Here is a 12434-nt window from a genome sequence, read left to right on the forward strand (position 1 = left end):
TTTAAGATTAAGTTTAGTTTGGGCTACGTCCAAACCCATATGCTACTATACACAATATTATGGTTTATAGTTTGTCAAAAGGACTGTGGTGTATTATTTTGTCACGTTGGTGTTACACTTAACTACTATTTTAAAATACTTTTCTGCAAGTAGTCACTTCCTTTTCATTGTATACCTGAAGGGAGGGGTCTTCTATCTCGTGCTCACCTGAAAAGCGGCTCTGTCCCATTCCGCAGTGGACTAGAGAGGAAGTGTGAGCAATATATCGGATTTTGGTTTGGTGAGTGTGTATTTTCATTTTGGGTGGATTTCCATAGAATGGGAAAGGATAAGTACTGCATATGGACTAAAGAACTATCTAGCCGTAAGATCGGGCAGAGGTGATGTGAACGCGGACGAATTAAAACATACTGTATTGATCGTTCCAGTAGACTATTCGTTCGTCCTTGCATCATGCAATCGTTTTAATACTAAAGGTAACCCGTTTCGTGCTGTTAGTTGCTGTTCGATGTATGCTCCTTGATTGTGTTTACATTTTTCAATGCCTGTGATTTGAACATCTCTTTGCTGAGGGTGAAGATCCAAGCTTGAGTTCATTTCCTTTTGTGCCTCAAGGCATATAAACAGGTACAGACTAGTGCATTCCAGGATACTTTACTTATAACAGGTAGAATGTTCAATCATACCACTCATTCTTCAGGATTCTGTGCTACAAATTGCAGAAAAACACATCTATTCTGTATCCATATAGATGTAAGACAATTCAAACCTTAAAAAAATCCTTTTCAATTTCATTTACCCATGACTATCCAAACCTCACCTGTTCTAGGAGATGACAACATAAACAGCAGTACTAATGGAAAATATAAAGTTATAATATGTTATAAATAAAGTTCTAACAACACTCAGGAATAGTCCATTATAATACAGCGTGATCCCTTGACTGTTAACTGTTAACTAGACTAGGAAATCAACTAACCAGGTTCATAGGGGGTTTTTTTGTTCTTGGGCATGTCTCTGCTTGATAGGAATTCCAGTGATGGAGGTTTGCGCTCCTTCTTTGATGACCACCACTCACTACAGCTCAGACAACTCCCTTTCTTTCTCTGTGATAATACTACTCATACACATTCCTAATTAATGAACCTTTTTTTTGGGGCTTTGTTTCCTAATCACTGCCCTGAAGTGTGTGGTTTCCTTGTTTCAACATGCTACGATCAGCTCTTGAAGGATCTTCATGATTAGTGCATGCATTGAGAATTGTGAATTAGCGCATAAAAAGCGTGAAACAAAAGCGCCACAATGTGTGGCGAAGAGTGTTATCCCTTTTCTACAAGTTGTGGTAGTGTTTGTGTCTATCAAAATACGACAGTGTTGTGTGATGGCTAATGTTTTTGTGTGTGCTTTTCAATTTGAATAGGATTAACTACCTCACCTAGGGTTAAGCATTTAGTCATACTGCAGGAGTAGACTTGTACTACATGCTGCCAGACGTAGAAATATCCACATTTTGTGTTTGTTGTTACATGATACACTCCTACCAGTACTAACAAGACATTACCATATCGGTGTCACTGCATGCTGAGAATGGCCCAAAAAACGTGTGTTCAGAGGCTAGTAATGCAGCCATTTTGCATTCATGGATAAAATTGATGTCCTCTGACATGTTCATAGCAAATATGGGCCCCAGTCCCATATTATTTGTATACCGTACCAGCATAGTAAACATTTAGGAAGGTGGACCTAATAAACAAACATAATTGATGGAGTTGCTTTATCTTTGCATTTGACTTCTGAGAAATCTTGGACAGCAACAAGCAAGTTGTCTTTTTATTGTATTTCTGCAGGTGAAGCCATGGAGAACACATGGGAGTTGTCAATCCTAGTGGACCAGCGGGAAGGAGATGAGAGTATGAAGTTTAGAATTCGGGTGAAGGGAGACCTTCACATTGGAGGGCTTATGCTAAAACTTGTGGAGAAGATCAGTGAGTGGTTCTTTGTTTCCTTAAGGGTTCTGCTTCTCATTCACATTCTGTCCAATAGTACAGAATTCATCCATAATGTTTTACTTATCACAAAGAAAGAACAGATGAAGCTTATATAATTGTTTTTTTCTTTTTTTTGCACAATATTAGCATTAGTTTTATACATTGTACAAAACTAGTAAGCACACAAGTAGAACGATAGGTAGAGCAGTACTAACTCCTTATTTAAACCATTGGGTGCGTCCATGTTTATCTTGCATTCCTTTCAATAGCCTTTGGCTTTGTGCCGAACTCCCGCCACCATAGTATTATTCACAGACACAAGGTCTGAAGTTCACTTCACAGCCAATCCAAGAGAATAAAACTACAGGTATTTCAACAGCTGTCCAAAGCCTATGTATTATCTTGGTAAAGTGCAGGTGTGAAGTAATAGTAAGTGAGTGCAGATCATGTGTATATAAGTACATGGTTCACTTCAATTGTCCTTTTTTTTATTACCTGGGTTTTTATTTCAAACAATATATGCAACTTTGCAGCATTTGTTTTTAATTACTATTACAGTCCAAATAATAGTATTCCCAGGAGACTGTAAGCCAGTTAATCTCTGGGTTACCGTGCTTCATAGGAAACTGTATGATTGAGATCTATTTTATATCTGCTAAGATCAGCATGGCTAGCTAGCCAGAGCTTTATAATTATCAGTATGAAAGCTATTCATTGAATCTAATGTCACTTTCATGTTTGGTATCATTTGCCATTTGTCTTATTGTACACTGAACAGGCCTAACATGACCGGTGAGTTAATAACACTGATTATCTCTATTTGAGTGAGTTTGACAAGAGCCATATTGTAATGTCTAGACGACTGGGTCAGAGCATCTGCAGCTCATGTGGCATCTTCCAGGTCTGCAGTGTTCAGTATCTATAAAAAGTGAGCCAAGGAAGGAACCGTGGTAAACCAGCGCCAGGGTCATGGGTGGCCGAGGATCAATGATGTGGGGAACGAAGGCTGGCCCATGTGGTCTGATCCACTGTAGCTTAAATTGCTAAAGAATTTAATGCTCAATGGGTCGGGACTGTTTTGGCAGCAAAAAGGGCGACAAAACACAATATTGGGCATGTGGTCAAATTGTTATGCCTGATCAGTATATAAGAAATGTGTAAAATGGCAACTTTGCCAGATGGCTAATTATGTAGCTAGACATTTTTTTTTACTTACACGAGCTCAAAAATTTAGGGTATAACTACTGAAATCACAACAGAATTTGGGAAACATAGCTAGCCAGCTAATATCTCTCATTTTTATTCTTTGTAAGTAAAATTGTAATAAATGAACATTCTTTAGATACAGACCATTTCTGGATAAATTGTGCCAATTCGAAATGTTTTGAAGACTCTTATTTAAGGAATTTTCTTGATCACTATTTTACTTTACACACCTCTATCATTAATGAATTTATTAGAGGATTATTAGAATAGTAGCAGTTCTGTTACTCTTCTGTTACACTCATAAACCTGTCATGTTCAGTTTTTGTCTGAATTTCATTTTGGAACATGCATGCTAATCTAATTTTGAAATCATAATTTAATTTGTATTTCACTGTAATTAAAATTTTTAATGTAGACAAACATTTTGGAGAATTGTTAACTGACATTCTCTTCTGTCATTGGTCCGGATTGTATGATTTAATGACAGCATTAGAAGTTATCGCCTTGACACATCTGGTAATTTCCTGTTTGTCACACACCATGTTTCTGCCAGAATGCTGATGTCACTCTGTTTTTTGAGAATTGTGTAATTCTAAACACACATTAGTTAATTTAGAGTGTAAGGTGCTAAAGTGCTGTGTTTTTTGGCAGAGGCTCCACAAGACTGGTCTAATCATGCTCTGTGGTGGGAACGGAAGAACTGCTGGCTACTAAAAACTCACTGGACACTAGACAAATATGGTGTGCAGGGAGATGCTGAACTCCGTTTCACCCCCCAGCACAAAGCTCTGTGTTTACAGCTTCCTAATATGAAGACCATCAAACTGCCAGTCAGTTTCTCATCAGTGGTCTTCAAATCTGTAGCAGAAATCTGCCGAACACTCAGTAAGGGTTGAAATATTATGATAGAAGTAATACAATCTCATTAGAATTGGTAAATAACTTGGATATTTGCATTCAACTTAGACATAAGAAGATCCGAAGAATTGTCCCTCTTAAAACCACCAGATGATCCAAAAAAGAAAAAGAAAAAAGATAAAGCTAAGGATATAGATGATGACATCATAGACATGGATGTTGTTGGTGGGACAGGTAACATATGCAGGGTGAAGTTACCCTTTCATTGCTTTTACAAGTTCTCATATAATGTCAACATTTACTCTAAATACTTACCAGGCCTTTTTATATATACAACCTGATTTTAGAGTGCCAGCAGTAATGAGAAAAGAAAGGCAGAAAATATATAAAAGGTTGTAGTGCTGCTGCTTGTTTGAAAAGATTTTTATTTAGATTCATGGTTTTATTTTGGTGGACTTAATGCATATATTCATCATAAATGTAAAAATCCATTTGTTTTGTTTAGAGAACATGGTAATAGAGGCATATGCTACTTTAGACCTTTCATTAGTTTAGTGTGGGCCTGAGTTTAATAAGTTAGTAAGCCACTTAGTAGACATTAATAATTTAATATAATATTTTCTCATATATTTCAGTAACATTTCCTAATATCTCATTTAATACTTTAAATTAATTTAATTCTAGGGTGAGAAATGAGACTAGTTTTTAGACTACATTGCAAGCTATTTTATGAGTATGGCTGTAATGTATTTGAGGTGTACACAATGAAATGGAGCACTCAGCCTGCACCAATATTCTGCTCTTGTATTTAGCAGTTAATTCATGATGGAAGCTTTGTGGATAACTTGTTTTATTTCATGCAGCTGGAACTGGACACTACAGTAGGACAATGACTGCAACCTATGACCCTGATAACGGGACTCCTATGACTTCTACAAGCCTGTGGTTTGGAGAAAACCCTTTCAGTTCTAGCCAACCTAATGTGCCTCCAGATGAGCTGGCCAAGATGTATCAGCCTCTTAGTATGGAGGACAAAGCTACCATCAATGCAGGGTAAGAGTTATATTCAGGTTAATAATCAGATTTAAATACAGCTAAACAGTAAGTGGTAAGTGCAGTGACTTAAAAATTCAAAGTAAGATGTATGGTACTTGATCAGTTATGGCATTGGTTTTTTTTTTTTTTTTTGTAACTTAGACTATTAGTCATAAATAAATGGAAATCTCATGAACGGTGAACATTTATGAACAAGCTGGCAACCCCATATAGCGAGATATCACCATTCTGATTTATTATAAATATTGACTTGTAAATCGTTATGTGTGATTGTGGCCTAAAAAAACAACTAACTGTATGTTATAGAGAAGCCTATTACTGATCGTGTTTGTATTGTAAGTGACCATTTCGGTGTACATACCAAACACCAAAAATATTGCACCATTATATTCAAACCAAAAAAAATCCCAGCAGTTGAGCATTGTAGAAGCAGCGGTCATAAAAATAACGACTACCAATAAAATCTGTGTGTTTGATGAGTATGAGGACACAGGAGCCTGTTGTTAAAAGGAATGGGGCTATGTTTATGCCTATAAGAGCTTTCCAGCACAGGAATTCCAATAAAATAAAAAAGAAAGCAAATGGAAACAGTTCACAGTAATGCACTCTTCTCACATAGATGCATGCGGCAGAATCCTATTTTCTCTGCTCTCATGCATTCAGCAGTTTATTGCAAGACAGCATTAAAATAAACCAGCGTTAATCACACACAGGTGTCTGCCTTCACTCATTATCGTCTCATTCTCAGAAGCGTCAATACCTCTATTTAAAGTGGTGTTTATTCACTGTCTTGCTGCGATATTTCAGTTGATTGGTATTTTGTAAGCATGTAGTAGCAGAAATGTTCTTTTAAAGCCTCACAAAGAGATTAAGGTAAGAAAACGAACATTATAGAGAGGTCAAGACTAATGGATATAGACAAACTAGTCTATACAACAAATTAATAGTGAATAATGTAAACATTTGATTAGCTTTACTTATAAAAGTGTATTATATAACCAATCGATGTGTTGGTAGGTGGCTGAATTCTTCAAGCTCTTTAATGGAGCAGGGTATCCAGGAAAATGACAGACTCTTACTACGCTTCAAGTATCACTGTTTCTTTGACCTTAATCCAAAGGTAAGAATCAAATTAGCATTTATTCAGAACTGTTTGGCTAGCTTTTGCTTAAGAGGTGCACCAGTTCTCTTTTTTTTACTTCTATGAGCCACATCTATAGCCTGTTTGAGATAACCATTGACATCTATTTTAGCACATTTTTGTTGCAGAAAAGAGACTTATTATCATTAAAGTGCAGACACTGATTCACAATAATACATCTTCTGCATCCAATATCAATCTAACTATAAAAATCATAAGATGGACGTGATGTGAAGGCATTAGCGAATGGGTTTTTATGTTTTTTTTTATTGTTTCTGTACTGTATATTCTCTGTCTTAGTATGATGCAGTAAGGATTACACAGCTGTATGAACAGGCACGCTGGTCCATTCTGCTGGAGGAGATTGAGTGCACTGAAGAGGAGATGCTCATGTTTGCCTCTCTGCAGGTGCCCTATTATTACAAACACTCAGACTGACACAATCAGTATATGGACAAAAGAACTGGGATACCTGACTTTTACATGGATTGGAAGGGAAGATCTTGAGTGGCCTGCTCTAGAGCTCTGACCTCAACCCTACTGAACACCTTTGGGTTGAATTGGAACGATAAATGCACTCTCCTCACCCTACATCAATACTTCACTGCACATCTGTACATTCATACTTTACTAATACCCTTGTGGTTAATTGAGCACATATCCCCACAATTACACTACAAAATCTAGAGGAACACCTTACTAGAAGAGTGGAGGTGATTTTAACAGTAAACAGTGTATAATATGAAATGAGATTTATAAAAAGCACATACAAATCTTAATTGTCCACAAACTTTGGTCTGTATATTCTAGTTCTAGGTCCTGGCATTTTTCTGATAAATAAAAAATGACTACAAGCACAAAGAATAATTTATAACCCTGAGATTTAGGTGGCTTTTTTTGCTCGAAAAGTTGGAATGAGACGAGACATACACTGCTTGGTGTGGCTGTAGGCATAGATTTTTCAAAGGGCTTGGTAGATAAGCTTTATGTGTGGAATGTGAGCAAGCGTGTCAGAACAAAGACAATCAGCAGAATGCAGTAAAAGGGAATCCCCCAAGCCACATACAGCAGGATTTTAGAGACTGGCTTATTTCAAATATTACCAATTGTTGAAGTAGTAATATTTTTTTTACATGCACATTATGTGAGAGTATTTTTGACAAAAAGCACAGCTTTTATATAATTTTTTTAATAATTCATTAATAAATTAATCTTTATATGTATTTTATAAGCCACTAAGTCTAAGCCAGTAGACAACTGATTTAATTCTAGTGATCTTGGGTACAAGAACATTACTGACTTTGAAATTGATTATCACAAGTGTTTTATTTCTCTTATACAACAGCAACAGTTATCTGTTTAAAAAAATATTTTAAAGCTCATTGCAGGTTTTTGTACACTTGGTTATAGTTGTTGTGAAGTTAGTTTCTGATATCATTTACAATATAGCCATAATCAGCCATTTATTCATGTTATTACGAGAAAGAAATCTTAGTTTACAGAAAAGATTAAAATCACAAGGCCCTCTGTATTGCAGATGTTTTCATGTCACAAAATGTCTTTACCAGTGACTAGAAGAAACCAGTGACACTAGAGACTCCTTCCAAACTGCACAAAAATCCCGTTAGAGAAAATGTCACCATATTACTATTATACTATTACTATGGAAATCAAAATGCATTAGTACACACACGTTAATATTGACCCTTGTTGTTTTATCTTGCAGATGGCACTACTGCCAGAACCACACTACTACAAAAAAAAAGAAATGAATTCCTTTTAACCCATAATCATGACTGCATTGTGGTATTTGCATTTGACAAACAGACCTATTGCATTTGGAACATTTGTGCTTATTTCAGTATCACATATGCAAACTGACCATGTCATCCAAACCTCCGGACCTATCTGACGAGACTGATATTGATGAAGTAGAGGCAGCCCTCTCTCATTTAGAGACTACGCTTGAAGGACGGAGCACAGACAAGATTCTGGTATGAATTAGTTTTTTTTTATCGCAGCTAGTGTTTCTATGGCACTCTTTACATCTTTCAACACAATACTATTTTCAAGAGTCCCAAAAGTGATTTTTATTTTTACTTTGTTCTGTTCTAGGAGGATATCACAGATATTCCCAAGCTGGAAGACACTTTAAAACTATTTAGGTGAACAGAGGTTATTCAAGGCAACTTATTGTGTATACCGTGGTTGTTTAAATGGTTATTACAGTGTAATTATTTTTTTTCCACTCTCCCTAGACATCAGCGCATACTAATGCCTCATTCTGCTTTTTTTATACTTTGCAGGCCCAAACGACTACTTCGGACTTTCAAAGATTACTGGTTTGTGTTTAAAGACACCAGTATTTCCTATTTCAAAAACAAAGATTCAGCCAGCGGGGAGCCCATAGAACAGCTACATCTGCGAGGTAATGGCATTATATACCGTGTCAAAATATCTTAACTATTTCCTCTGTGATTAAATTATTAATGTGTATTTTGTTTAATCCACAATGGCTTATGTAGGCTGTGAAGTTGTTCCAGATGTCAATGTGACAGAAAAAAAGTTTGGCATCAAGCTTTTGCTGCCTGTTGCTGATGGAATGAATGAGGTGTATATTCGCTGTGACAATGTGAGTTAATTCAGGTTTTACTGCATGAATATAAAATTCTGTTTATTTATATTCGGTATACACCGCAATATAAAGACTTCTCAAATTTTCCTTGTCTCATTTACATGTTGCATATTGACTTAACTTTGTTAAAGGAGATGCAGTATGCCAGGTGGAAAGCTGCCTGTATTCTGGCCTCTAAAGGCAAGACGATGGCATACAGCTCATACCGCACTGAGGTGAAGAACATCCAGTCCTTTCTGCAGATGAAGAGTTTAGCGCCCCCACCGGGCCAAGCGGCTCCCGATGTGGACTCCATGGACATGAATGCAGAATGCTTTGTTTCTCCACGATACTCCAAAAAATACAAGGCTAAGCAAGTAAAGAAGTCTTTAATGTACAGCCCTGTTCTGATAGTAAAACACCTTTTATGGGAGTCTTAAACATTTCAGTTTCAATCCTTATTTTAAATCTGTACCTATTAATCCTGTAGTAATCTTATGATATCAAAACAGTTACAGCAAAACAGCTAAATATATTTTGTGTGTCCTGTAATTTGTGATACATTTTTTTGGTAATTTTAAATAAATCATTAAAACATACATGAGATATAAACAATTATCCTAAACTGACTATTTAACCTGGGAAATCTTAAGTAATGTAATTTGTTTTATTGCAATGGGTGCATTTGCTAATTTTTTATATATTTGCTGGCTTGCAGCTGACCTCACGGATTTTGGAAGCGCATCATAACATTTCCCAGCTTTCGCTCACAGAGGCTAAAATGCGTTTTATCCAAGCATGGCAGTCTTTACCAGAGTTTGGTATCAAGTACTACATAGTGAGGTAACGGTGATATTTTGGTTTGCTTTATTAAACATACACTTGTGAAATAAATCCTCATCTGTCATGTTGTTAACACCGGTATCTTTTACAACAAACCTCACATTTTGATTATGTTGTAAAAACTTGCTCGAATGTACCTAAAGATGCTGTTGGTCATCTATCTGGTTGTATATTTTCCCTGTATTAAAAAATATTGCCTTGCTTTCTGTGTGCACAAAGATTCAAAGGAATTAAGAAAGATGATATACTGGGCATCTCGTTCAACCGGCTGATTCGAATTGACATGACCACACGCCAGCCGCTGACCACGTGGAGATTCGCCAATATGAAACAGTGGAATGTGAACTGGGAGATCAGACAGGTGAGGAGAACAGCCTAAGAAATCTCTGCAACGAACATTTTGACTGTAAAATTACAATAAAATGTTTTTATTTAAAAATAAATCATTTTAATAGTATACCCTCCTTGTTCATCCAATTAAGCAATAATGTGACAGGTCAAAAGTTTCAGTTACAGTTTCAGATGTTCACATCAAACATTATAATAGGAAAAATGTGATTAATGTGATCTCAATGAATTTGACAATGTAATTGGATGGCTGCTTTGAGTATTTTAGAAACTGTTGGGATTTTCCCACAATGTTTTCTAGAAGGTATAAAGAATGGTTCAAAAATGCCTTGATGATGACAGAGTTTAGAGCATAATGGCCAAACATGTTTGAGTAAAAAACATACAACACACCAAACCTTGAGGACCACATCTGGTTTCACTCCTTTCAGGAATTTGAGATCACAAAAACATCACATTGTCTTTTTCCCGTCTTGAAGTGCCCTTTTTTCTTTTTGTTTTTTTTTTACATTTTACAAAACACAACTAAAAGTAAATATTTAGAAAATATTTTACTTATATTTTTCTCAAAGGAACTACAGAAATGTTATTTTTATTAATATATTGTTTGAATCGTGATTCCTTTTTTAGGTGACTATTGATTTTGACCAGGGTGTTACAGTAGCTTTCACCTGTCAGAGCTGTGACTGCAGAGTGGTTCACGAATACATCGGAGGCTACATTTTCCTCTCAACACGATCCAAAGACCAAAATGAAACACTAGATGAAGAACTCTTCCACAAACTTACAGGAGGGCAAGAATAGTTCTGGAAACTACTGAGAGTTTTAGATTGACCTGAAAATTTCAGCTAAGCAAAAGCTTAAATATAGTCATGCGGTTTTGTTGATTGTGTGCACATGATTGTTCAGCCACAACTGATCACATATTAATTACATTTAATATGTTTAATATGTGTTCATCATGCTATCATGCTGTGATTTTTTTCTTAGAGGGATTTCATCTTTATCTTGTTTTGTTGTTCTGATTGTCCACAAGAAATAAAACATGCTACAAACAAGTATACAAATGTATTATGAAATGGAACTACATTTTTACATTTTATATTAAACATGTAGCCTAAAATCCTGAAGAGTCATTTGTATAATGATAGTGAAATAAACATGACGCCTTCCATGTTTAAATACAATTGTATTTGGATTTATGACATTTGCTTATATTATTAATTAAATGCCTGGAGTTATAAAGTTCTGTCAGGCAGGTCTGTATGATATTACTTATTAATACAAAATACATCATGCAGATGCACTGGGACACATCATCAGTGATGTATCCTGGGGTAATTGGGTGTTTCGGGTCTTTCAACATCAGACACCCTCGTCCAGGCGACCCAGCCGGGGTTGATCAGACTCCGGCCTGTGTCCCAGTAGCAATTGCCCACGTTCTGCCCTCTTAATCCAAAGCCCTTTAGTGGCTTTCTCTGTGGCTTCAGTTGCGGTTCTAATTGCCATCCTCTTTGCCTCCCCAGTAATTCCTAGAGATTTCACAGTCGCTTTTGGTGTAAAATATCCAACATGCAGTATATTATTTATTCATCTTCAGTTACATCTTTATCCTGGTCAGAGTCATTGTGCACCTGCAGTCTATCTGGAAAAAACTGGACAGTCTATTTCATGACCCTTTGCTCACATATTTATACACTTATTCACACGTAGCTAAACCATCTACCACCATGTTTACATGAGGTGAAATCAAACTGAGATGGAGAAGCCTAAAAAGACAATGAGAAAATCTGAAAAACTTTTAGTTTATTCAAATCTAAGATGCTGAAGTTCAACTGTAGCAACATTACATGTAGTATTATAATGACATTATAACAAATCTTTTGAAAAATGTGTAATTACAAAAGCTCATAATGTTAGTTTGCTTTTATGATCATTGTTTAATTAATCAACCATTTGCACACCCAAACTACAATATAATATTGGGAATGGGTATGTGGGCATCCCGTGTCAAAACCATGAGCATTAATATTAAGTACTGTAGTTCCATGTTTACTGAAACAACATCCTCCATTCTCATAAATAAGGCTTTTTACTAGATTTTAGAGCATGGCTGTGTGGATTTGTGGCCTTTTAACCACAAGAACACTTAGGGTTGGAAGGTGAGAATAAAAACTGGTATTACAATTAGTTCCAAAGGATTAGGACTAAGACTTCTGTGCAGGACCCTCATTTTCTTCCACTCCACTCGTACTGAAACAGGTTTAGTTCTCTTAGAATCAGTGAAGGAAAATCGTAATGCTTCAGCATATAAAGACCTTCTCAACAAGTGTGTTTCCAACTTTGCAGTAACACTTTGTGAAAGACCTACATATAGGTG

General features: G+C 36.1%; 1 protein-coding gene across 2 annotated transcripts; it reads left to right on the forward strand.

Moving 5' to 3' along the window:
• The first annotated feature begins 171 nt into the window (after nt 1-171).
• fermt1 (FERM domain containing kindlin 1) lies at nt 172-11115 on the forward strand. Of its 2 annotated transcripts, none has more exons than XM_046836892.1 (15): nt 172-280; nt 1848-1985; nt 3846-4079; nt 4161-4286; nt 4916-5105; nt 6126-6228; nt 6550-6657; nt 8112-8243; nt 8365-8414; nt 8556-8677; nt 8775-8881; nt 9016-9240; nt 9582-9706; nt 9926-10067; nt 10685-11115. In XM_046836892.1, the coding sequence occupies exons 2-15, from the start codon at nt 1856-1858 to the stop codon at nt 10856-10858; spliced, it is 1968 nt and encodes a 655-aa protein (XP_046692848.1). In that variant the 5' UTR covers nt 172-280; nt 1848-1855; the 3' UTR covers nt 10859-11115. The 2 variants fall into 2 exon arrangements, with proteins under 2 accessions (XP_046692848.1, XP_046692849.1); XM_046836893.1 differs by lacking the exon at nt 172-280 and adding an exon at nt 616-627.
• Nucleotides 11116-12434: the final 1319 nt, after the last annotated feature.

This window comes from Silurus meridionalis, chromosome 23 (assembly GCF_014805685.1).
Source record: "Silurus meridionalis isolate SWU-2019-XX chromosome 23, ASM1480568v1, whole genome shotgun sequence".
Taxonomy (NCBI): domain Eukaryota; kingdom Metazoa; phylum Chordata; class Actinopteri; order Siluriformes; family Siluridae; genus Silurus; species Silurus meridionalis.